Below are 26,602 nucleotides of genomic sequence, written 5' to 3'. Positions count from 1 at the left end.
CTCTTCTCTGTGTGTGTTGTGAAAAGTGCTCAGGTCTCTGCGTATACTGGTCAGGGCAAGCCAAGCACCTGTATTCTCTGCCCAGCAGGGGAATGTTTTACCACCACTTCTCAGCCTAGACTCCCTAGAATCCTGCGTAGGCTTCCCCAGAATATGCCTGCAGCCTGCCAGCTGGATATCTCTGTTTTAGACAATGGGAACTCCTGGCTTGGAGACGGGTAGGGAGGCGGGTGGTTCTTTGCCTGAAACAGGTTACAAGTGATGTAAGCCTTTCCCTCCTGTCTGGGCCCCAAGCTCCTCTTGCATACCTGTCCTCTGACTCCCAGCGTGGTGAGGCTTCCTTGGATAGACCTGCTCTGTGTGGTTTCAGGGGAACTAAATGCAACTCACCTTTTCCTCTCCTTGTATTAATGTTGACTCCTCCTTTCTGGGACAAAGGGGTCTTAATTTGTATCCCAGCAGTGTGATGCAGCATTTTGGAGATGCCCTGCAATGATAAAAACTGCTTCATGCAGGATTGGTGGTTCCATTATTACCCCCTCCCACTCTGGACCCCATATTTGGCCCAATTCCTTTGGCTGAGAAGGAGCAGTGATGTGGAAATCAAAGGCCTTTTTAATGCCAAACAGACTTTGCTAGGCTTTGTGGATGTCGCTGGTGTCTAGAGAGATGACATGAAGAAATGCATAAAACTGAGGGAGAATAGATGTCCATGTGTCTCATCAATTTCCCTTTTAATAGTGTGTGTTGCTCTGAGGAGATGTCACAGCCCGGGGGGATAGGAGATTGTGGCCTGCGTTTATTGCGCAGTTCCAGCTCAGATCTAGCAGGCAGTATTGCAATACCATCCCCAGACTGGGAACAATTCGTAGCCTTTTATTAGTTTTTTTGGTCTAAATGTACAAAAATCACATCAGTGATCATGCTCTTCAGACATACAGGAGCATAAACGTTGGCAAGTCAAGTATAAAAGTATAACAAGGCAGGCAAGAAAGAATGAGAAGAGCAACTAGCTAAGGACAAAAATATAACAGCAAAAAAAATTTTTGAGTACATTAGAAGCAGGAATCCTGCTAAACAGTCAGTGTGGCTACTGTATGATCAAGGTGCTTATGGAGCAGTCAAGGAAGACAAGACCATTGCAAAGGAATTCTTTGCATCAGCTGTCACTGCAGGATAGGAGGGAGATTCCCACATCCGAGCCATTCTTTTTAGGTGACATGTCTGAGGAACTGTCCCAGATTGAGGTGTCAGTAGAGGAGGGTTTGGACCAAACTGATAGATTAAAAAGTAAGAAGTCACCAGAGCCTGATGGTATCACCCTAGAGTTCTGAAGAAACTCAAATATGAAATTGCAGAACTAATAACTGAGAGATAAACTATCACTTAAATCAGCCTCTGGACCAGATGAGTGGAGGGTAGCTAATATAACATGTATTTTTAAAAAAGGCTCCAGAGACAATCCTGGCAATTACAGGCTGGTAAACCTAACCTCAGTACCAGGCAAATTGGTTGAAACTATAGTAAAGAACGAAATGATCAGACACATAGATGAAAACAATATGTTGGAGAAGAGTCAACACTGCTTGGTGAGGCATGATTTCCCTTTACAAATCTATTCGAGTTCTTTTGGGGGGGTCAACAAGCATGTGGACAAGGGTGATCCAGTGGATATAGAGTACTTGGACTTTCAGCAAGCCTTGGACAAGGGCTTTCATCAGGGGTTCTTACACAAAGTAGGAGTCATGGGATAAGAGGGAAGGTCCTTCTATAGAACAGTAACCGATTAAAAGATAAGAAACAAAGGATAGGAATTAGCCATCTGTTTTCACAATGGAGAGAGGTAAGTAGTGGCGCCCCCCAGGGCTCTGTACTGGAACCCGTGCTGTTCGACGTATTCATAAATGATTTGGAAATGGGGCAAACAGTGAAATGCCAAACTTTGCACATGGGATAAAATTACTCAAGATAGTTAAGTCCAGAACTGACTGGAAAGAGTTACAAATGACTCTCACAAAACTGGGTGACTGGGCAACAAAATGGCAGATGAAATTCAGTGTTGATAAATGTCAAGTAATGTGCAGTGGAAAACATAATCCCAACTATTTATACGAAATAATGGGGTCTAAATTAGCTGTTAGCTTTCAAGAAAAAGATCCTGGGAGTCCTCGTAGATAATTCTCTGAAAAGATCAGCGCAGTGGGCAGTGGCAGCCAAAAAAGCTAATGAATGTTAAGAACCATTAGGAAAGGGAGAGACAAGACTGAATATCTCGTAATCCATAGTACACCCACCTCCTGACTACTGCCCACCCCATCTCCCAAAAGGCATCTTAGAATTGGGGAAAGTGCAAAGAAGGGCAACGAAAATGACGACAGGCATGGAACTCTCATATGAGCAGCATTTTAAAAGACTGGGACTGTTCAGCTTTGGAAAGAGAGAGACTGAGAGGATATGACAGAGGTCTGAAATCACGACTGGGTGGAGAAAGTTGTCTAGGGAAATGTTATTTGCCCCTTTACATAACCCAAGACAGGGGTCACCCAATGAAATTAATAGGCAGCAGGTTTAAAATAAAAGCAAGTATTACTTCACACAGTGCACACAACCAGCCTATGGAGCTCCTTTCCAGGGGCTATTGTGAAGGGCAAAACTATAAGGGGGTTCAAAAAAGGTATTCGATAAGTTCATGGAGGACAGGTCCATCAGTAGCCAAGAAGGTCAGGGATGCAAAACCATGCCTCGGGTGTCCCTAAACTCCTGATTGCCAGAAGCTGGGACTGGGCGACGGAATGGATCACTTGATAACTGCCCTGTTCTGTTCATCACTCTGGGGCACCTGGCATTGGCCACTGTTGGAAGACAGGAGACTGGGCTAGATGGATCATTAGTTTGACCCAGAATGGCCGATCTTGTGTTCCTAGTCCAGATTTTTCCGCTTTTTGCAGAAAATACCAAAAAGCAAGTGTGACTGAACCCCCCCTCGTGCCGGCCTGCACAGCTTTTCTGTCCAGAAGCTGAGTACTTAGCTTTAGCGTCTTCGGATATTCATATTGTCTGTGCTGTTTCCTGGGCCAGAGCTCTTGTGCTCTCTAAAACCTGATTGGGAATTGTCTCATCTGTGACTGGAGAGGCTGTCCTTGAGAATCGGACTTCTCTGTAGGTTGTACATTGCTAAAGTTGTAGTGCCCGGGGATCCAAATCAGGTCCCATTGCACTGGACCCTGGGCACACCTGGAATAAAGACCGTCCCTGCCCCAGAGAGCTGAGTGTGTGTCCAGAAACAACAGATGGAAGCCCAGGAGAAGGTAACAGTGACGTGATTGTTAGGTATTACAATCGGCACGATGGCTCTCTGGCCTTGGAGAGTGCAGTGGGCATTTCATATAAGGATTCACTGGCATTTTTAACTGCCTTCACATTTTTTAAAACACTGGCAATCATCATCACTAAATCTGTTTGCTAAAACCCGGTACTGTCATCTTGTGTGAATCTAGAACATTAACAACTACATAGGAGTCTAGTTCTTTTTCTTCCGGGGCTAGGTCAGACATGTATAGGTCACGTGGGGCTTTCAGGGAGAGATCTTTGTTTAAAGTAGGAATCTGCCTTGGACAGGAAGGGCAATCTTCTTTCTCCTTTGTCCCCTCCCTCTGCAGCCTCAGAGTATTGGGGAGAAATCCACAAATGTGCAACATCTGCCAGATGCTGCTTTTAATCATGTCCTTGTTGTAAGCGAGAGCTTAAATAGAAATCATCTCAGTGAAACTGTTGAAGAGGTGTAACATCGCCTCCCCCCAGCAATAATGGTGTCTGAACACGCGTTCTTGAAGTGCAGTGTGTAATACTGTGGTAAGAGGTTTTGCCCAGTATCAGGAGATCTCATCCCTAGTGTTGTGGGACGAAAACTTGTTTTGAAATATCTTAGCATTGACTACCCATCCGTTTACATAACTCTGATCAATTGGGAAAGATGCTTGCATTAGTCATTTACAACTTCCATTTCTGTTGCTCTTTGTTACAAGGGATTATTTCATGCAATCTGTGTCTAATAAGCTTCGAGCCAGGCTGTATTTAGGCAGCAGCCAAAGCTCAGCCAGCGAAAGCATTGAGCGTTTCCCTCTCTGATTTTTAACTCTCAACATATTTATACCAGTTCTTCTCTTCCTCTCCAGAATGGATGCACATTACCCCACGTGTTTACACTGCAAAGTTATCCCTTTAAAGAATTCCTAAGAGAAGCTCAAAAGGGGTTTTTTCTTTGAAACATTCAGTGTCTCTTTTTGCGTGTGTGTGTCTGTTACTTGAAAGGAGGAGGGGGGGAGAGGAAAAAAGGGCTTTATCTGAAAAGAATCACATCAGCTTCGCACTGATAGAAGCCGCTGTCGTCTCTTAAACGGCTTAACGCAGTCAAAAGGCAAGCAGACTTAAAACAGTGTCTTACACAAGGATCGATGGTGGAACACACAACTGGTAACTGGGTGAAAAAGAGAGCGAGGGAGAGAGAACAGTAATGATTGCATTAAGGGAAGCTTGAGGGAGGCTGGGTTTTTGTAGCAGCTTCAAAGGTGCCTGGACTGATGCCTGAGCAAACTGTCCTCTGGAAGTCACCGTTCCTGTAACTATATGGGAGAGGGATGTGCCCCTCCCCTTTTCTTAGTAGATGGGGCAAGTAGATCAGGGACTGATGGGTTAGCAGCTCCTGTCTGCATCACATTTTCGGGGGGATTTTGATCAATTGGCATCTCTTGTCATTCCTTCAGCACAAGGGGTTTGTCTTGAGAGGGGAAAATCAGGGTGGGAGGTGGGGAGCGATTGGGGATGCCGGCCAGGGAGGGGGGACGGTATGTCAGTTTATCGATCGCACCTCAGCCAGGAGAGCTGCAGGCGCAGTGCTCTGAGCAGGAGCGGCAGCGTGCTTAATGTGATTGAAAGGCAGTTAAAATGGCGGTGACCTTTTCAGGGGGAATTAGATTGCCTGCCAAGAGTGGTTAGAGGGAGTGATAACGCCAGCTTGAGGAAGCTGTCCAGTCAACTTCAAAGAGAGAGAGACAGAGACAGGAAAAGCAAGCTAGCAGCAAGTACCATTTAAACTACAAACCGCCCTGTCTGATGGAACAGAGATTGCTGTCCTCTTTAGATATGAAAGAATTGAAGAATTGTAGCTAAGTTCTCTCAACCTGCCCATTTCCCCCCACCCTTCCGGTGGGCACAGTAGTGAGCCGCTCAGCCAGTGCTTTTATGGATTTCTTTTCCTCAAGCAGATGAGATGCCTAGAAAATAAGGCAGAGAGGAACCCTTTGAATTCGTTAAAACGGTAAGCAAGGCATTGTCAGGGACGGGTACTTTCTAGTGGAGATCAACCAGACAGGAACCTGCCTAAGACAGATTGCAAGACTCTGAGGGGAAACCCATAGGGAGTATTTAATTCTTGAATTTCTCTTTGTTTCCACCCTTCTGAGATGGCACAGGATTTATAGCCAGCTCCAGTAATGTCCTTAAGAAGGGAGGAGCCCACCCCCACAGGCGGTCCGGGTGTATGCAGGGGGCTTGATGAAGCCTGATACACTGTGACAAACCAAAGTCACTCCGGGGTGCTCATTTGCTTTGGTTCTTGTGTCGCATGCAATCAGTGCAGCTGCTTGAAAAGTGGAACTTATTAAAATACAAATGCCTGAAAGTTTCCAGCAGATGGCTTTAGTCCCGCTGCCAGCTCTCGGTCAATCCTCGCAATACCAAGACATGTTTCAGCAAATGTCATTAGGACAGTCTCTTTCTGCAACAAATGCCAATCTGCTTGTCTGGAAATGAGGGGAAGTGCAGTTACAGTAGCTGTGGGCTCCTCCACAGCCTGTGCTTCATTTAAATGTGCATTGTACTTGAAGAGTGCAAGCAAGATGAGGTCTCCACCCAAATCATGTTGCACTCCAAAAGGACGCACATGGGGGCTGAGGTGAACCATAAAGTAGGTGATTGAACAACACTCAGCATCTGTCTGGTAGCTCCATATCTGATGGTTTTCAGTTAGAATGGAGTCTGAAGGCAGGCTCCAAAATTGAGGAGAAAATATGGATCTCTTGCCCTTCCAAAGCATTTTTTACCCCAAGATCTCAAAACTTTCAGTTTCACAACATCTCACTGAAGTGCTTATCATTCCTGTTTTACAGATGAGTAAACTGAGGCACACAGCAGTGATTGCCCCTGTGTCATGCCCACAGAGTCAGTGCCAGAGCCGGGGTTAGCACCTCCAATTCCTGCCTCTACACCCCATCCAGCAATCAGCAGCTTCTTGTTTCTCAATCAAAACCAAAGCTGGCATACAAGAGAGCCTGCAAAGATGATAAAACCCTGCCCTCCTCCATCTGTCCCAATGAGTTAAAGTTGCAGTTAAGGTCAAGCCAAAGAGAGAGGAAACAGGGCAATACATTTAGAGAGACTTGGCAGTGACGTTGCTAGTGCGTGAGTGGCAAGAGAGTGAAATTTCCCAGGAGACTGTCCAGCAAATGGAAGGTGTCTGTAGTGTCTTCAGAGCCCTCTGGATGAATGAATTAGTAACCAATATCGTTATCCCTGTTTCTGCACTGACTAAACACGGTACCCGTTGAGAGAGTAGAGCGAACTTGAAGTCGGATGCAAGAGTCACCAGCAGAAGAGTGCAGGGAGGGATCTGAAGTCTTTAATCTCCCCCTCCCTCCAGATCCTGGCTTGAAATGTCCTTCTCTCTCCCTCACTTTTTTTCATTGCCAGCCTCCCTCTTGGCTTTGCCCCTCAATTAAAACGTCTTCCCACAGTATGTACATGTAAGCAACTCTCATGATCTTTCACTGTTACCACCCTTGCCTTCCCAAACTTCTTTTGTCATCTTTGCTTTTGTCTAAGACTCTAAGTCCTTCTGGGCAAGGATCTGTTGTATAGTTCTGTTCGCCCCACTGGTGCTTTATGTGTGCCCATCCCCAGCGAGCGCTCTTTCCAGGGACGCAATTCTTAACACTGCTTCACACCGCATCTTCAGCTTTGATGTGTAAAGTGACATTTCTCTTTGCACTGCTCCAAGTGATGGGAGAGTCTCAATCTTGCCTGCACTGACATCTGCTCTTGAGTGGGACAGGCAGATCTGTGTCCATGAGGTGGTTCTTGATCTCAGAATACAGCAAAGGACCGGTTTGTTGTGAACCCTTGTTGTAGGAGTGTAATTAACAAGCAAGAGTTAAGCTTTCCCCGAAGAGTTTTATTAGTGTGTGGGAATTGAGGGAGAGGTCTGTTCAGTGGCATTTGAACCTTTTCTTCCATAAAGTAGCCAGGCAGTAATATTAAAAGGGTTGGGTTTAATGAGGAGGACAAAGAGATAAGAGGAGGGGCTTAGGAATTGTCCGAAGCCTTAGTATTGTATAACACCCAGTAATTGATATATCATCGTATCGATAACAGGTCTCACGTAGCACTTCACAAACATTAGTAATACTCATTGTGGAACGTGCTATGCAAAAAGGGTGAGATCAGTGCTCTGACTCTGCTTAGATACTTTTTTAATGGGACACTGCAAAGTTAAAAATCTTTTTTTGTCCAGTTCTTCTAACAAAGGTGAAGCATATCCTAAAATATTAAAGTCCTATGTAGTCTTCAGTGTGTTTACATCAATGTTTATAGTGAAACTAGACTAGTCAGCTTTATTTGGGGGTTCTCAGTCAATGACCCAATGCATAGGGAAGGTTTACATCTCAATAGATTGTTTCTACTGTGATGGTGTTGGACTTTAGTTTTTTTACAAGTTTCAGTTTAATATTAGTCTTTATTGAAATTTAAGAGAACCTAAATGTTGTGCTCAAACTGCTGTACAGTGTTTGTTTAAAGGGAGGTGACCAACTAAACCCTAGTGTCTAACACCTAAGATCACTGTAGCTGGGAAGAGATTTGGAGGGGGGAATATTCTCTCCTTCAGCTTGCTTGGCTCATTTGACAGCGTTTTGAGTGCAGTTGGTTCCCCTGTTGTGTGCGAATGGGTCTGTCACACAGCAACAAGAGGGAGAAAAATTAATTAAAAAGGAAAAGTGGTTGTGAAACGACCAGAATTGGCAGGGAGAGTCAAGGGGCAGGCCTAGCACCTGAAACTACTCTGTTGTTGAAATTGACTAGATTTCAAGTTGACAGCATCCCTTTAAACTTCTATTTTCCTAGATGTTAGACATACAGCATAAGATCATCCGGTCCCATCTGCTGCCCACACAGAGTTGCTCCCTCCAATCCATTTTTCTAGTGCTTTGTCCAGTCCAGCTTTGAAATTCCCAGGCTTTAAGACAGTCATTTGATAATTTTTCAGACCGTCTGCAGTTTTGCTAGAACTGCAGCCTACCTCTTGGGCTCTCAGGTCAAACTTCAGCCTTACCCACCAAGTCGCTGATTGACGTGATTTTAATAGCATTTTAGAATACAGTTGTTAAGTCTGGGGCAGTGAGATTTTTCTAAAGGAAAAGTGCTTGCGGGTCTCGATGGCTCTAAAAAGCTCCTGTCTCTGCATGTCGTCTCTTACGCTAGGCGGTGAAACGCATTATCGAGTAGTGCCCGGAAAGTGGCTAACTGCGTTTGACACACGCCAACTCCCTGCCTCCACACTGGATAATTGCATTGTCAACTGTTCAGCAAAGTGGCAGGTGACACTGCAGCCCGATTGATTGTCCTAGCATCGAGGCTCCTAAGGCTGTCAGCCACCCAATCGATAGAGTTTACACAAGACACTGTGACTGCATCTGTAACTAATTTCAATTTGAAACTCACAAGACGCTGCTATCCCTGTGTCCTGGCTTGTGTTCTGATTCACTTGCATCCTCTCCCTGGCCTGGGAAGTTGCTTTTTCCTTTGAAAGTGCATCTTGGGTTTTTTTTCTGTTTTCTTTCTTCCTTTTGGAGCAGCAAGTGAAGAAATCAATGGTGTGTTTTGTGGTTTCAGATTCGAGGGCATTACTGCACATGGCTAACTAGCAGCTCCAGTTTCGCAATCAATAGGCTGATCAATTGATTAAATTAACACTGATTTTCTTTCTTCTTCCTGGCCTAGAAAAGAATTAGTTTGGAGTAGCGCATGTGGGTTTGGCTTATAAAATTTAGGCCTTGTTATATCAGCCCGTGACCATTTCCACCCACTCTTTCTCCTCTACCCACAAATAAAATCTCTCTGCCTATCATTACTTCAAGCAAATGACAATGGGGCCTGCGGCTGGTGATGGCCTCGGTAAGCCAGGGTGTCACTTTCAGCTGTTCACCAGCTTCTCTGCTTCATGCTCGGCTGCTTTAGAAAAGGCATTCTCTGTGCTGCTTTATTATTGGCAAAGTTGCGACATTCCTGTGTGCTTATTGACCCAGTGATGTGAATCTGCTTAGTGATCCAAGATTACTTTAATTCCCCTCGTCCCTTTTTTGTTTCCACCCTCTCTCAGCGGGAACTAAAGCTTTCAGGCCACCCTTCTTCGATCATGGAAATCAAGCCAATGGCAGCTAAGACCGTGTTTCTGATTCTTCTTTTGTATTGCAGCAGTGGGGTTTGAATTGCAGCCTTCCAAAGAGCTGCGAGCTCATCCCTCAGTGCATTACACAGGCACAAAGCTCCAGGAAGCTGGGTAGGAATTGCCATATTGGATCAGACCACTGGGCTGAGTGTACACTTCACTACTTCACAGGGAGGCATGAAAGAAATCCCTGCAATATTCCTAGCCAATGCCCCAATGTGGTGTGCAGGAGAAACCAAATCCTTCCCGACCCCTGCAGTGACCAGCTCATGTCCTGAACCATATGTTTGATTTCCCTTATATTGGCACGTGTTGCTACCAAATGTTAGTAGTCATAATGCCATGCCGCCCTTTCTTTAAAGCCAGCTGTTCTTCTGGTTGTTAGTAAAGATCACTACAGGTGTCTAGGACACTGATTGTTCAGTCTAGTGACCAAACACACGCTTTTACCTACCAACCCGGGGTAACCTGGGAGGGACACATCTACTGGACAGGCCAGTGCAGATGTGCTCTTCTGTGTCCATTTCCATGATAAATTGCAATTCCATGTGAACTGGATTTGGGTTCCTGACATCACTGGGAAATACAGTTCTGTCCTGCAAACAACTTCCCATGATCTTGGAATGTACATTTCCCCTGGTGAAAGTTGCTAGGAAAATTCCTGTATGTTAAGTCCTGTGGTACATGGGAGTAGAGGAACCGCTTGACTGTCTGATATTTGGATCCGGTGAAACATTATTGATCTGGAGAAAGATGGCTGATTAGGATGGCCTCTTCTTCTGCTCCCCTCTGTAAAAAGAGAGAGAAAAAGCTTTCTCTTTCCTTCCAATGCACTTTTTAAAAATCACGCCACATCTGTGCCATCTTGTCCTGTTAGCACTAGATTGGGCTATTTCAGCAGCTGGGGAAATAAACCTGTGATAGAGCTGTTCTTAGGAAGCTTTGAGGACCTGGTAGTGTCTCTGCATAAAATGCTTGTATTGCCTTCTTCGTTTTTGCTCTCCAAGAAGAAAGTGAGTGTGTCAAGGTTTTTTCCCCATTTTGAACTTTAGAGTACAAGAAGTGGAGACCTGCATGAACACTTCTAAGCTTAATTACTAGCTTAGGTCTGGTACGCTGCCACCAGCCAGAATTTAGTGTCTGGCACACTTTCCGTTCCCCCAAAACCTTCCCTGGGGAACCCAGACCCAACCCCTTGGGTCTTAAAACAAGGAGAAATTAACCATCCCCCTCCTTTTCCCCCCAAGACTTTCCCCTCCCTGGGTTACCTTGAGAGGCTTCACACCGATCCAAACTCTTTGGATCTTAAAACAAGGAAAAATCAATCAGGTTCTTAAAAAGAAAGCTTTTAATTAAAGAAAATTTTTACTTTTTCTATTTCTGTAAAATCAGGATGGAGAATGCTTTACAGGGTACTCAGATTCATATAGACTAGAGGGACCCACCCCCACCCCACCCCCCGTCTTAGATTCAAAGTTACAGCAAACAGAGGTAAAAAATCCTTCCAGCAAAAGAAACCTTTACAAGTTGAGAAAACAAACATAAGACTAATCCGCCTTGCCTGGCTATTACTTACAATTTTGAAACATGAAAGACTGATTCAGAAAGATAGGGAAAGCCTGGAATGATGTCTGGTCCCACAGCGAACCAAAAAACAAACAAAGACTTCCCTCCACCAAGATTTGAAAGTATCTTGTCCCCCTATTGGTCCTCTGGTCAGGTGTCAGCCAGGTTTACTGAGCTTCTTAACCCTTTACAGGTAAAAGAGACATTACCCCTTAACCATCTGTTTATGACAGAGTGACATTTCTTTAAGAAAATACACTGCCTGTGCTAGAAGGGAAGGCTGTGCTGAGGCAAGTTATTGCAGTGGGTGTTGTGGGTGGGGACTAATTAGCAAAACCTACAGGTCAGTCTTGGAAACTTACAAGAGGCTTTTTCTTCCTGAACATGTATAAATTACCTGTGAGCAGCACAAAAGCTTCTCTTCCAGCCAACTCAGCCCCCATCAGGCCTGCGCACTGCAGAGTTGTGTTTGGAGTCAGACCCACTTGTAAAATGTTTTATTTTTGAAGAAGGAATTGAGAATTTTATAATGTTCCTGACCAACGTTCAAGCCCTCTGTCCTTGGAGCCCAGCAGCTAGAACTCGGATCTGCTTCAAGAGGGTGTCCCAAGCACTCACCAGCTCGACCCCAGCCTGCAGACCAGTTTTCATGCTGTGGGCTGTTGCCTTTCCTGGTCCCTCTGCTCAGTTAAGAATTGGGTGGTGCATCCCTATCAGCTCAGCTTGTTGAGGGTCTGAGCAATGGAGGTGAAAAGTGGGACCCTTCAGGAAGCAGGAATAATGCCAGGAGGGATTTGGTCCTTACGAGTCCAGTCTCTGTTCTGTTTGCGTACGGTGCCTAGCGGAGTGAGGTCCTGGTCCCTGAGTAGGACATCTAGGGCTTACAAGAACACAACTAATAACTGCAGTGTGGCACGGAGCACAGCACTGAAGGTTTAGTGTCTCCTGTTGGGTTTGCATTTGCAGCATACACCAAACAAATATACTTAAAACTGAAAAAACAAGCTCACCCGCCAGGACGGAGTTGAGCAGTGGAGCGTGGGCCAACAAGGGCTTTGCCTGCTCCGCTGGGCTGTGGTCATCTCAGTCTGCGCAACTTTGCTTCGTTCTTGCCTTTCTGTTTCTAGCTTCGCAAGCCTCCACATAGATTCAGGGTTCCTCCCTGCAAGAGCTGCTGCTGATACTGCAAACTTTGACCATCTGTTATCAACTCCTACAGGAGAAACACACAAGCTGAATTCAGGTCCCTTGTAAAAAATCTCTTTATTCTCTAAAACTATAATCTAAATCAGATATTCAGTTAATGACGGAGTCTTAGACAGCTTGAGTGTATACACTGAAAATGCTAGGTGAGCTGTCCTCTGAGGGTGTGTAGAGGGAGATGGGATTTGAGGAAGGCCCTGTGACATGCAAGGTCAGAAAAGTCATTCCAGATATAAGGAACAGCCACCAGGCTTGGGAGAAGGCACAGGGGTGCTGTGGAAACTTGTGTGAGGAGAAAAGAGCACTTTCTGCCAGGATAGCCATCTCTATCCATTTCTCATCTCCACGTATAGGAGGTCATGGGAAGCATTTCCATTGTCCTTCGAGCCTGTGGCCTGCATGGTGGCCAAGAGGCATATGAAATAGACCTCCTTGTTTTCACGTTGCAAAGCTTCACATCCATATTTCAGTGGCAGTGTTGGTTATTCTGAGCTCCTAGAATAGTCAGAAGTAACTGGATCTTGTGCTAAGGGCGGTTAATGCTGTATGCACCATTTCGGAGGGCTGCAGACACTCTAGGTAAGTGATCTTGATAGGTACATTCTGATTGATGGGGGAGTTTGTCTCCCAAACTGTCACATGGTTTATAAAGGTGCCACTCAACAGCAGTGCTGGAATTGCTTGTCAGCGCACCTGGCTACAAGAGCAATGGGGATAGCAGACAGAACTGTAACTTTGTTTTTTCTTGTCTTAATGGCCCCAGTGTCTGACCTGCCTGCTCACTCTTGTTTGTCTGGCCCTTAAAGAGGCAGCTGGCATTAAGACTGTCAGATTTGCACCGCTTTAGCACCTGGAAGGTTAGTGTTATCACACAGGGCAGCATATGACGTGTCTGCTGCAGACAGAACACACAGCATAAGCAGAAGAATGCTGCAGCTAGAAAATGGAATGATGTGGCAGGATTCATTTTTAATCTGAAAGCCGTGTAATTACAATGCACTTTGGACCTTATCCTACTCTCCTTCCTTGTATAATCCATGGCTTCTCATGTGAGTAATGGCTGCAGGATCAGGCCTCTTACAAATTCCCAGATCAAACTTACACCTGAACTTTCAGGTGACAGCTGTGACTTTATTTGCATGTGGGTATAAAGTTCAGTCCTCAGAACTGTCCTCTCTGTGAAGAGGAGGGAGGCATTGGTGTTAAACCTCCTCTGTAGGTGGCTTTGCTGATAATAGTGAACTACTGTGTCGCTTTCAGACAACTAAGCCAGCCCAGAATAACCCCTCTCATGTTCTATCACATTGTAATGAGCCATAAATCAGCTGGGTGAAACAATGTGATGTGGTGTCTCCTGGAGGTTCACATTTTGTTCTAGTACAACAGCCTCACTTACAAGTACCACCAAGTACAAGCTACGCTCTGCAGCCATCCCAGTGCTCCGTTTCAGATTTTCCCTGTTTCTGGATGGCAGCATGCCCATGGCAAAGGGTAGGCAGGAGGTGGGAGTTCTGAGTCCTTTTTACACTCGGAGTGAGTTAGAAGCAGGTGTGATCCTGTCAGGCCTTCCTTGCATTTAGTGGTCCTCTTAATCCATTTATAACAGCACTTGTCCAGAAATCTGGATTGAATGAGCCTGAGATGAATAATTAATGTCAAGCGGTTCAGTCGTCAAATATTTAAACAGCTGCTTGGGTGTTTTCACTGGCTTTGTGCAGGGAGGCAACACCAGAAAAGTTATATCAGGAGGGACAAGTTAAAGCTCTGGCTTCAGACCCTGACCTATCAGAACTGGCCTTAAAACTAACCTTCCGTTGGGTGAAACGTGTTTGAAAGTGTGTGTGATGGGCCATCGGTTTCACAAGTTGATCTCTAGTCAGGTGTTGCGTTGCCTTCCATTCTCTAGCATTCTCCTCTATGTAGTGGCAATTCCAGGATCAATGGTCTTGTTGTTCAATCCTGACACTTCTCAGAAACCTGTTTTTCCTTCAGAGAACAGGAACCTGTACATTTCTAAAATTTACTTTTTGACTTGCCCACTAGGTAGGGGATTTGCTTTTGTTCCACAGACTGAGAGATACAGTTCCTGACTCAATTTTGTTGACAACGCATAATCTATAACAGCTCACATTCTTGTTACAAAAATCCTCTCTCTTATTTGGTAAAGTTAGGTGAAGTCAGGATTGTGTGTTGAAGAAACACCTAGGGCATAGTTTACCTGGGATTAACCTCTAAGTGCTGCCCCTTCAGGCCCAGAACTGAGAGTCCTCAGCTGATCCATCTGGAAAGCATGCCCTCCAGCCTCTTTGCTGAATGTCTCTGTGCTGCAACACATCTGAATGTTTAAACCGTGCACTTTGTTTGAGGAGGCTGCCCTGCTTGACATGGCTTTCTAGCTAAGTCAGATCATAATAAAGTATCTTCTTTTGTAACACACCTTCATGGCTTCCCACACCCATCCTCCTCCTCCTCCCCTCCCCACGAGGCAGGCTGGTGCTGGCCGGCCCCTGCTACCCATCACCTCATCCGGCCAGCACTGCTCCCATTAGTATCATTAAAACAAGGTTTTCAAAAGTTACTAGCCATTTTGGGTACCTAAATTTGATGTGTCTTAAAGGGCCTGACTAGCGGGAAGCGCTGAGTACCTGCCCCTAAACTGAGGCATTCAAAATCACTAGTCTCTTGGGGTTAGTCTGGACTCAACTAGCACTAAAGAGACGACTAAGGGGAGATATGAAATCACTGTAAAATCATGATCTGTGTGGAGAATATAAATAAGGAAGTGTTATTTACTCCTTCCCATAACACAAGAACTAGGAGTCACCCAATGAAATTAATAGCAGGTTTAAAACAAACAAAAGGAAGTACTGTCACAATGCACAGTCAACCTGTGGAACTCCTTGCCAGAGGATGTTGTGAAGGCCAAGACTATAACAGGGTTCAAAAAAGAAGTAGATAAATTCCTTAAATAAATTTATCTATTAGTCAGGATGGGCAGGGATGGTGTCCCCTAGACTCTGATTGCCAGAAGCTGGGAATGGGTGACGGGATGGATCACTTGATGATTCCCTCTCAAGCAGTTGTCATTGGCCACTGTCAGAAGACAGGATACTGGGCTAGATGAACCATTGGTCTGACCCAGTGTGCTCGTTCTTATTGCAGTGTCAGACAGATGTTGTTTCCCTACTGGTGATCAAAGAAGAGACCTGCTTTCATGCTCTTTTGCACGTGATGTTGAGGTAGTAGGCAGCTCTGGTGGGAAGGGAGTGAGGTTGTATAACAGGGAGGATGAGTGGATTGTGTGCATCCATGAAACATCTCAGGAAAGCTTTTTGTCCTATGGTCTGAATTGCTCTGCCACTGCACTTTATAAAACTCCTCTCAAGGCTAGTAACTCAGTACTGACTGAGCAAGTGGCTTATTCCATGGGCTGAGATGGGGGACCAAACTGAGATCTCCGAGGTCAGAATGGAAGTTCCCAAATCTAGCAGTATCGCAGGTGTTGAATATCACCACTGATTCCTCCAGTTCTCCATCAGCAACTCCCATAACTGAAAAAGGCACAGCAAAATCCGCCAAAATGGCACACGCTCCCCATGCACAAATGAAAGCTCGATGAGGATGGAGTTAGGATTCTGAAATCCAATGCCTTAATGTTGGTAAGCTACACCACTGAAGCCAGGCTATATACTCTTAAACGCTGACCCTGAGCCACTAGACTCTTTGGCTTGGACGATTTAGAAACCAAATGGATGAAAACATGCTTGTTTCCCCTGTACATGGCATCCTTGCAGAGGGACAGGCAGATAGAGGAACCAAAGGAGAAATCCCTTTTACACTCAATTGACCCCCGACTACACCACCACCTCCCTCAGGCTCTTGTTGCAAGTATTCATTATCTGGCTAACATTCAGATCGCTTCTGGGACTGGCCAAGTCTCTGCTCCAGCCTTGCATGATTTGTGTTTCCCACCTCTTGGAAAGAAAAATGAAGACCTGTAAGTCCAAAGCTTACGGCCTTTGAGAAGTGATGGGCTACAGTAATGCCAGGTGCAGAAGATGGTGTTACTGGAGGTTTAATGTCGTACTTGTAAATTACCACCACATCTCTCGCTGCGAGTTCTCAGGCAGCATTGAAAGAACATCCAGCTCTTCTGACAGGTCTCTCATATTACTTTAAATCTTCTCCCAAACATTGTGATGAACTGAAAGAGTCAAGATTTAGTGGATGAGCCATTGCTGTGAGAGAAGGAAGCTGAGGATGTACTTTGGCCGCCAGCATATAGCAAGACTCAGCCTGTACTTGAAACGCTTCTGATGGGCTCGCCTGGCAAAGACACTGCCCTGTATGCTTCTGAAGGCCGTGCCACTTATCACAAAGCTGTGCCTTGCTTTCAGAACCCGGTGTTGGGTGCTGCACTTCCACGGGTGTCAGTAATCGCAGTTTGGTAGCTCTGGTGAAAATTGAAAGCTGGTTGTTGCTTTGGGAGTGGGAGCTGGCTGAGTTAATCTGAGGAGGTGATCCTGAAAACTGATCGAGTGCTGAAAGTGCCACTCTTTAAAGGCCCTCGTTTTTTATGGGGGAAGAGAAATATCAAGTCTTTATAAACAAATTTTATTAGCAGCTTAACTGATAATGTGTACGTTCTCAGAGACTGACAGTGACGTACTGCATTCGAGTGGTGTCCTTGGAGAGAGATCTGTATCCTGTCTAGCTCCCACTGGGGATATAGCCAGCTAGAAATACTATTCCACCAACGTGGGGGGGTCAGGGAGCAGGACGCAGATCCGGTATTGACAGCATAAATGGGTTGAGAGCACAGTGGACTGGGAGAAGAGTCAGGCCCTTGTGTTGTCAAGAGGGTGACTTGGGGGATGGGGGGAGTTCTGTGTTTATGAGGAGCAATTAATAATCCTTCCCCCAAATTAGTATCCCTAACTGAAACTCACCATCTCTTCCCTTCCTGGGCGCATTCACACTGCACAAGAAGCCTTTGCTCTCAAAGCCCAGTTAAAACTGACATGAGCCAGGGTTAGTGATCTGATACCAAAATGTTTTGACTCTGCTGCAGCCCTTCAACACGAAGGGAGGATGGCCTTGTGATTAATGCATTGGATTGGGGCTCAGGACATCTGGGTTCATTTCCCAGCTCTGCAGCAGACACCTTGTGTGACCCTAGGCAAGTCACTTAATTATTCAGTGCCTCAGTTTCCCCCTCGGTCAACAGAGATGTTGAATTGTAACTGTTCGGTGTAACCACTCTTGCTGCGTTTGTACAACATTTGGCTCAACAGAACCTGATCCTGGCTGGCATGCCTGCAGAGCAATAACAACAACGTTAGAAGATGCTTCTTGCCTATGTTGGCTCTCTCCTAAAGATTAGCACTTCTGATGTGGCTTCCTAAATACTTTCTACTAAGTATTTGGGGGTACTCAATCCTATGAGAGCCTGGGCACCCTCAGCTCCCTTGAGAGTTAATCAGGGGTGCTTAACGCTTCACAGGATCTGGGCCTATGCAGCACTTCATACTTCAGCAGGGATTTTGCCTGGGTAAGAAGTGCGTGTGAGGGCCCTTAACATTGGTGTGTTCCTTATCTGCTTCCCAGAAGTAGTTTTATTCTCATTCATGAACATATAATATTGGACAAAATTAAGCAGAGGCCAATGCTCATAGACTCATAGACTCTAGGACTGCTCATTACAAAAATAGGTGTTTTATTATCCTGGTGTCTTTTTGTCCCCACTGATATCCTAATGATGAAGATTCAATTCCCAGTGGCCTTATCTAATCGTGTTTGGCTGAGAAACCATGTGATGAACAAACTTAGCTACACCCAGTAATTTCTTCCAGTGCTTGAACTTTCAGCCATGAATGAGAGACAGTCCCACTTTCTGAACCACCCCCTATAACCCTCAAGCTCCCCTTTTTCCTTGCTACAAAAAGTAAAGTTATGATGAGGGTGATGGAAATCTCTAAAATTCCCTTCATAATTGAAAATTAAACTGTCTCATTCTTTCTGATTGGCACTGGTTCCTTCTGCTAATCTGTTCAAAATACATGACTGAGCTCTGAAGGATAGCCCACGTAGCCCAGCCGCTGGCCTAGGATTTCTTTCAAGGGATCTCCTTATGTTGCTCTGTGAGATGTTTTGCTACAGCATGCTGATTCATGATACTAGTCCACCCATTTTATTCCCTCCAGGCTCCGGATTCATTATGTGCAGTGGCAAGGAGAATCCGGATAGCGACGCTGATCTCGACGTGGATGGAGATGACACACTGGAATACGGGAAACCACAGTATCGTTTTTGAGAGATTCTTGCTCCAGTGGAACCAGAGCCATGTGTCTGATGCTTCTGACACCGTGACACAGCGTTGCCCTGTGTAACGTTGAGTGAACCAGGCTCAGCCCCCATGAGAAATGCCAGCAGCTCCCCACGCTGCATATCATACACTTGATCCTTTTGGGTTATTTCCCTAATGTGTCCTTGTTCGTTACCTATACCCCATCCTGGCATGTGCCTCCTTCGTTCACACCACCTTTTTCTGCGTCACCGAAAGTGAAACATTGTCTCCTTTTTTCATACTCAGATTTTCCCAAAATGCACTCTGCTCCAGGAGAGTCCGAAGCTCCATAAAAGCCGAACTGTGGTCCTTCCCGTTCCCCTGAGGCCCCACCCCTGCACTGCCTCGTCCCTGAGGCCCTGCTCCCAAGCCCCTTTACCCCCCAAGATCCCACCACCTGCTCTCTCCTCTCTGCCCCCACCCTCCCATTGCTCACCCTTAAGGCCAGTAAAAAGTAATGGGACCATGCCCCCACCCCCACCCCCCTGTTCCGGTGCACTTGCTCTGCTCCAACTATTTGGTTAGGGCTGGAACTTCTCCATCCAGAAATTTGGGCCAGAGCAACTGGACTGTACCGAGCATTTCTAGTAGCTGTTTAATGCAGGCATCTAGCAGGAGGGGGAGCAGCCAGGCGATCTGAATTCCCTGAAGGCAGTATTTACACTCTGACATTCAGGGGTGGTGAGACTTATTGTCTCTATTCTGAGATTTAATTAAACCTGTACCAGCTGCTGTGAGTCAGCAGCTCTCTAAGAGTGGCAGTGGCACTGTGCTGGCTGATGCCTGCAGAGGAGCCGGCCCTAAAGTGTCTGTAAGCCAAGGTTGGTAACAGCTCTTCTCGCATGTTACTATCAAAGGAATCTCTCCACATGGCGCAGGGTGTTACCTTCCTGGCTAAGTTTGTTACCATGTTCCATGCTGCTTTTGAAATCAAAGCTCCAGGAAGCTAGCTGTTGAGGTAGATTGTCCGAATGAACTCGCTGTGTATCCTTTGTAGCTAAAATTGGCTGGCTGAGCCCCCAGGGCCACGAAATAAGGGTACCGCAGAGCACCCACTCCTCCCCTTCGACAGGCTGTATTGCTCCTTAACCCTCTGTGCTTAGGTATACAGAGGCAGATATCATCCCTTGCACTGGGGAAGAGCCAGGCGAAGCCAAAGAGCGGGAGGCACTCCGCGGTGCCGTCTTAAAGTAAGCGCCTGGGCTTTGTATTGTTTTCACCAAACTGGCTGGATGTGAGTTGAGGGGGAAACCCTGTTCAGCTGTGTGTGTGTGACATGGCGAGAGGCAAAGCCACCCGAGGAAACAGTCGTGTGGCACGGGCTGAATTCCCCACTCGGGGTGTAGGAAGGGGCAAATAAGGGTTTGGTTAGGGATTCGTAGAAACACATTCCCCAGCTACTCTGGCCACACCCACTCCCCAGCAGTGCCGCCTACTCCGAGAGCAACATTGGCCAGCTGCTAACTTCTGGTGGAGAAGACACTGGTGCTGCAATCCCCGTCTGGGCAGACCTTTCACAGTCAGGGGCCCTGAGCTCTTCCACTCCCCAGGGCGGACTAGAGTTGGGTAGATCTGCAGCTGCTGCTTGCGTGCCGTAGTGCTGTGTGCAGTATGTGTCAACTAGCAGCATGCGGGGGACTGCCCGGGCTGGGGTAGAACAGGCCAGTGGACCGCTCTGCATGCTGCACTGAGTAGAGGCAGATCTATGCCGCTCCCTCGTGTGGCAGGCCTTTGCACTGGGAACCGAGAGCCCTGCCTCGCTTGCTCCAGGCTGTGAAATGCAGGCAGCAGGGTGACATGGGAGCCAGGCGCTGGGGGAAGTACTTCAGGCAAATAACAAAATGACTGTGAACAGGGACCTAGGATTGTTTTTCTCAACCTCTGCCCTGTATGAAAATAGGGCTTCTGTTTCCCCTCTGTCTCTTAGACTGAGTGATCCTGTGAGGTCACAGTTGAAGTGATTGATAAATCAGTGAAATGAAGCTTTCTTACTGCTTAGCCTGTCACAAACAGTGGCTCAAAATTAGGTTCCACTCTATAGAAACATGGGACTTGCCACGCTGGATCAGACTGTTGGGCCTTCAGCAGCGGCCAGTCCCTATGCTTCAGAGTAGAACCATTCCCCTCACCAGATGAGCACATTGTGATGTGTGGGAATCCCTCGCCAGTGCCCGCAGACAGTAGTGGGGAGGTGTGGTGTGGGGATTACAGCAGGAGCCTGGAACCTACCATGTCACATTCCCATATGTGGCTCTGTTACTCAGACACTATTGCCTTGCAGTCCTTGACCCCCTCTCCAGCTCATTTGCCCCATCTGTAAAATGGGGGTGATTATACTTCATATTTGCAAAGTGCTTTGAAATTCTGGCCAATTTCTCCGGCGAAATGCAGAATGTAATTATTAGTTAATGCCCTGAAGCAGGAGGCTAGATTACCTTTTTAATGTAACCCTCTTAGCTCACAGAGCTGAAAATGTCACTTAGTGCTCATAATTACCTAGGTGCCTTTAAAGATTCTCTTGTGCTGTTGCCTCCTTTATTCTGTTGGCTCACAAGTAACTGGTCACAATTGCCAGTTCTATATGCTTTAGTGCAATGGATGTCCCAGATTTGATGCGTTAAAAGGCCCCGCCTGTGAGAAAGGGCAGTTATTCTTCGAGGGAAAGTCTATTGTACATAGAGAGAAGCCTTTAGCCGTTAAGTCTTTTGCCTCGAATCCTGGGTGCAAAACTCAGCCTTAGGTTACAAGGCTTCAGTCAACATCACAACCACCGAGTGGTTGAGCACAGACTGCGTGGGCACAGCAGGAGTTGGGCGCATTGGGAGAGCTGTGCGGGGAACCTTGTACGTCACTTGCCAGCACAAAGCCCAGTTCTAGAGAAGGCTAGTCCCTTGCTTAGATGCCCAGATTTAAGTGGGAGAGAACGTTTGTATTTAAGCTGTTGAAACCTGCAAAAACCAGTGAGACTTGTGTGTGCTGAAGGGGCCACGGTCTCCCCGTGACCCGCTTTCAGCATTGTCTCTCTTCTCTGTTTTTAGTGGTGGCACGCCCAGTACCCGAATAACGCCAGAGTTTTCCAAATGGGCCAGCGATGGTGAGTGTTAGATCCATAAATTACTGTTCCTTCCTGAACAGGCAGATTTTCTCTTGCAGGTTTAGGTGGAGGGTGTGGGGGACTGGGGGAGGGGGGTGATCTTCCACCTTTTTTGAGTTGCAGTCACTTGCCTGTGTAGTGGTCATGGTAACTGCATGTCAGTAAAAGCAGGTGGTGATCTTGTGTATAGATAGCCCTTTTACGCACTAACAGTATCATTAACAATACTTGGTACAGGCAGAACACCTTTATTCTGAGGATCTCAGTGGGCCCCACACATATTCCTCATCATGGGCCTTTGAGGGGCTGACCCCAAGGTGGAAACTTGTCAGTCAGAGACGAGATTAGAACTCTGGCATTTTGGGCTCCCACTCCTGAGCTCTGACCATTAGGCCACACCAACTTCCTGTTGAGGTGAATAATGTCATAAAATAGAATCTGAATGAAAGGGAAAAAAACAACTGGTGACTGCTTGGCCTGGTGACACAGGAAGCCAGTTGGTAACCAGTGAGGTCTCTTGTGGTGGGAGCCATATCTTGCCTCTTGGCATTGAGGGTCAGCGTGGGATCCCATCTATAGCGAACAGGGAGTTTTTCAGGCCAGCAGTCAAGTAGTGAGGGTGGTGTCCTGGGGGCACTGCCCGCTGTGGTCAAAGTGTCTAGGAGCAGGGTATCTGAGGAGCCTGCCCCGCTGGTCAGGAGGCCTCTGTGCAATAATGGACATGGTAATGAAAATTCTCCCTTCCCAGCAGAAACCACACTGCCTTGGGTCATCCTCCTCCTCCGTTCACTTAAGCAGCTGTTAGAGCTTCGCTCCCAGTGCTGCTGTTCGGTTGCTGGTGGCTTGACCCAGACGCATGTTAAAACCACCCTTCTTTGTTGCCGTCCCATTTTTTAAAGGACATATGAGATTAATGCAACCTCCAAAGTAGATCTTGTCCTCTGTGGTGGCAGCATAAGAGAATAGTGCCTCCGATTGCTGTTCCCATGGAGTTCTTCCTTTAGCCCAAGTGGCAGAGGCCTATGCTTTTAGCATGGAGTGTCCTGGCTTCTGTCCCAGCTGAGGATACATGGTGGAGGCTGCCCACAATAATAATCTGCGACAAAGAAAATGGTTTGAGCTGTGACTTACATTGATAACTCATTTGAAATCATGTGTTGTTCTTTGAGGTTTTTTAAACTCATGAGGTGGGGGTGTTCTGTTTAAATGCCAGCAGCCCCCGGACACATGCCCATCTCTACAATAACAACTAATGGGAAGTGTGAGCAGCCCCCCAGTAGTAAAACTTCACCCGTTCCCGCTGTGGAGCCCCAAGCACATCCCAGCATTGGGTAAGTGCTGTCGTCCCTGCTTTCCAGAAGAGGGAACTGAGGCAGCACCAAGTTAGGAGACTTGCCTTCAGTCACCAGGGAGCGCAGTAGCAGAACTGGGAATAGAATGCTGGTCACCTGACACTCAGGCCTCATAAGAGTCCACAACCAGGGGCTTGGGCAACTGCACAGCACAAAACTGCACAGTGTGGGGCTTGGACCTGGGAAGGGGAAGAGAAGGGTGAGGAAATACGGTCTCACCAGGGATGTTATAAATAAGTGTATTAAGTGTTCTCTGTTCTTAATCACTTTCCTGTATGTGACACAGCACCCACATAGCTTCCTAAGAGACGAGAGAATAAAGTGTCTTGGATAAGAGAAATGGGAGCACTTACACAGACTGAATTAACTAAATCAGCTGTCCTTTAGTAGCTGTATCGGAGGGACGGTGAAGAAGCAACAGCGCTAATGCTTGGTATTAGCTTGGGTTTCTATAGCACTTGTCACCCAGACACATCTCAGGCTGCTCTGCATAGACTCTTCGGCCAAGATGGTGGCTAGTGACTGTAGGGACCCCTTTAAAGATACCTTGAAGGAGCCAGATTTGCAGAGGGCAGGTGCTCAGCAATTTCAGTCTAACCCCTTTACGGCATCTCTGGCTGGGTGCCCAAAATCTCTCAATCACTGGAAAATCTTAGCTTTTTATTTTATTTTCCTCTTGTGGGACGAATTTCGTCCAGTCCTGCCTTGCTGGAAACCTGCTCTGCATGGCTGCTGTAGCAAATCTTTTCTGAAATAAATCTTAGCTGCCCATTGGGCATCCATCGGAAGTGAGGCAAGGGTGGAATTTTCATTTTCCTTCTCAGATCTTAGGAGTGCTCTGTCCTGGGCACGGGCCTTTCAGACAACCAGGAGCAGGCAGCGTCGGTTCTGCAAAAGTGACTCCTGGGTCCTTTGCTCCTGCACCCATTACACGTTTAGATTTATTCCTTTCACTAAATGCCCTGTACCTTCCCTCCACAGAAATGCCCTCGACGAGTAACGGGGAGAGCAGTAAACAGGAGGCTCTGCAAAAGACCTGTAAGAACAGCGACATCGAAAAGTGAGTAAAGCGCGCAGCCCTGTGAAGCAACGGCCCCCAGCTCTCTGAGCGTCAGGGTAACTCAGAGGCGCACACGGTCATATTTTGGCACCCGTGACCACTGAAGCAGTTATCCCTGAAATAAGCGACTTCCGTCCCAAACAAAATATGAGACACCCTGAGCCTCCATCTCCCAGGATCTGTGCATGTTTCATCTGCACCCTTCTATCCCTGATTCAGGAGCCTGCAGCCCAGTGTTTAAGCTGTGTGATAGCCCATTGTGCTGCTGATCATGGGGGGTTGTCACCATCTCCTTCTCCTGCTAGTTCATGTACACATGACCTAGGACGGAGCCATGTCATGCCCTTGGCACTGTTTGTTTCAGATTTCTCTCTTTAGGAGAACCCCCCCCCCCCCCGAGAGTGGCTTGCCCTGTCACACCCTCTTCTTAAAGGCTTGTGGGGAAACCCTGGCTGCTGGACGCCCAGCTGCGTGAGTGTCTCTGGGAATCCCAGCCTAGTATTTTCAAGATCCTCCATTGCTGCTGTGGATCATTTAAATTCCCTTTTTTAAAAAAGAGAGTTGATTATTGCCTAAAATCAACACTGATCGGGTAAGGAATAGAACGGCTCTGAATGAGACAAGCAGGAGGGAAAATCTCTGTGCTTGAAGATTCCAAATTACTTGATCTCGGATTAGTTTGAAATCCAGTTCCTTCTCCAAATCGACCTGTCCAGGCCTGTGTCCCCTGGAGACTTCTAACAGCTAAAGCAGCTTTTAAGACACGCTAGTGCATGGGTAGGTGTTAGCTGAGGGAATTCCCTGCTGCCCCGACCTCTGGTCTTTGGACCTTTTTTTCTGTTTTAAAGCCTCTCTACTCATGAGCCCCAGACATGGGTGCTCTGCACTGCTCATACTCTACATATATCTTCTGATTTCATACTTATCAATCAGTGAGTTGAAAGCTAGACCATAGAATTTTGGGATTTGACAACACAGCAATAGGAGGCCTATCTTTCAGAGTAGCCACTCTTGTATTTTGTGGTAGAGGTGTTGAATCCCTGAGCAATAATCCTCTGTCTCAACCCTCCTTTGGTTTGTTGCTCATCCTTCGTAGGGCCCCCTAAGTTCTCCTTTGAGTCAGTGACTCTCTACCCTCCCAAATCCACTCCTGTTGAAAAGCTGAAAGGATTTGACCGTTTCCAGAACACTTGAGCTCAAGTGATAAATTGACCTTGCCTCCTTGATCAGGTTATTAAAGCTTGATCTAGAGTCCTTGGAAGGATCCCCAAGCACTTTCAGATGACGCGTAGAATAACTTCATTGTGAAATATGTGTATCTGTCCTGTCCCATCGTAACCCTGCCCCAGTTCAACTCCCAGTCCTGCTGGAGCTGCTGGAAGGCAGGGAAAACTCCTTAGAAATTACGGGTAAAACCTTACTGGCTTATTGACTCTTCCCAAGAAATTCCTCTTTTAAAGGAACGAGGAGAGCTGAGACGCTTTTATTTAAAGCCCTTTATTTCCATCAGAATCAGAAAGTAAGATGGTGTTGGAGGTGGATTCCCACCTTTCTCTTTTTTTCCTGTGAGATCTGTGTGTGATAAATAGTTCCTATCCTGCTGTTTAAGGATCTTGGATGCTCTGCATGTTTGTCTGTGTAGGGGGTTTGCGTTAAATTAATAGATTACAGCGATCAGACCTAGAATCCTACAGAAAGCGAGGGAGGTGTCTCATACTGTCTGGCTGCTTCCCACTCTGCTGAGGAGCCATGATATATGGTGACCCAGCACAACAGGCTAAATTGTTTCATCTCCAGTTCCTGTTTCTTAATCTGGAGCTAAATTGGTTTCATTTTTCTTGTTTTGGATGGTGCTTGCAGCGAGTTCTAGGCTGAAGCACTTTGCTCCATTGTTCATAACTTTAATTTTTGCTTTTAAATCTGGATGTTATTGATTGGTGTGTTAAGCTCCATGTAGCATCTGATTAGCATTTTAAAAAGTTTAGAAGCACATGGTTTATCACCTGTGTCAGCTGTGCTCTCCATTTAGAACAATGGGTAATAGAGTTAGTAGCGATTCCATTTATTGATCCTACTGTTATAAGAATGACATTCCTTCCCCCCTTTCCAAAAAGAAGTCTAGGCATGGAGAGTATTTTTTTAATTAGCTAATATGATACAGTACACTGTCCTTGTTTTGGCATGCCGCTAATGTACTTTGGTTGAAAGTTAATGGAATTTGCACTTCAGGCTTCCTTAGAAGACTCTCTTGCAAGCAAATTGACAAGCCTAGAGATGCTAGGGAAATCCACACTGATTTTCCTACCTCCATGTACCCAGACAGGTCTCCATTGTTTTCCATACCAGTGACCTAGCCCCTTGCATCATCTGTGTTTGAACATCAGAGGGTAGCCCTGGTTAACAAGATGGAACTAGGATTGGTCTGGGGACAAATCCCTCTACACTCGGGACGTCGGGATCTAGTGTGACTTTCCAGTCTTGA

The 26,602-nt window shown here is 46.4% G+C and overlaps 1 protein-coding gene across 4 annotated transcripts in view; it reads left to right on the top strand.

Annotated features, from left to right (window-relative positions):
• RNF220 (ring finger protein 220) overlaps positions 1–26,602 on the top strand; it is a 331,783-nt gene that overhangs the window by 272,271 nt on the left and 32,910 nt on the right. For all 4 annotated transcript variants that reach the window (XM_050961155.1, XM_050961156.1, XM_050961154.1 and 1 more), the window contains 4 exons: positions 18,472–18,568; positions 19,718–19,804; positions 21,653–21,708; positions 24,042–24,120. In XM_050961155.1, coding sequence (XP_050817112.1) covers positions 18,472–18,568; positions 19,718–19,804; positions 21,653–21,708; positions 24,042–24,120 — 319 coding nt within the window. The remainder of the gene's footprint in view (positions 1–18,471; positions 18,569–19,717; positions 19,805–21,652; positions 21,709–24,041; positions 24,121–26,602) is intronic.

Source organism: Gopherus flavomarginatus, chromosome 7, assembly GCF_025201925.1.
Source record: "Gopherus flavomarginatus isolate rGopFla2 chromosome 7, rGopFla2.mat.asm, whole genome shotgun sequence".
Classification (NCBI taxonomy): Eukaryota; Metazoa; Chordata; order Testudines; family Testudinidae; genus Gopherus; species Gopherus flavomarginatus.
Note: the sequence above shows the minus strand (reverse complement) of the source record. Positions and strands in the feature narration are given on the sequence as shown.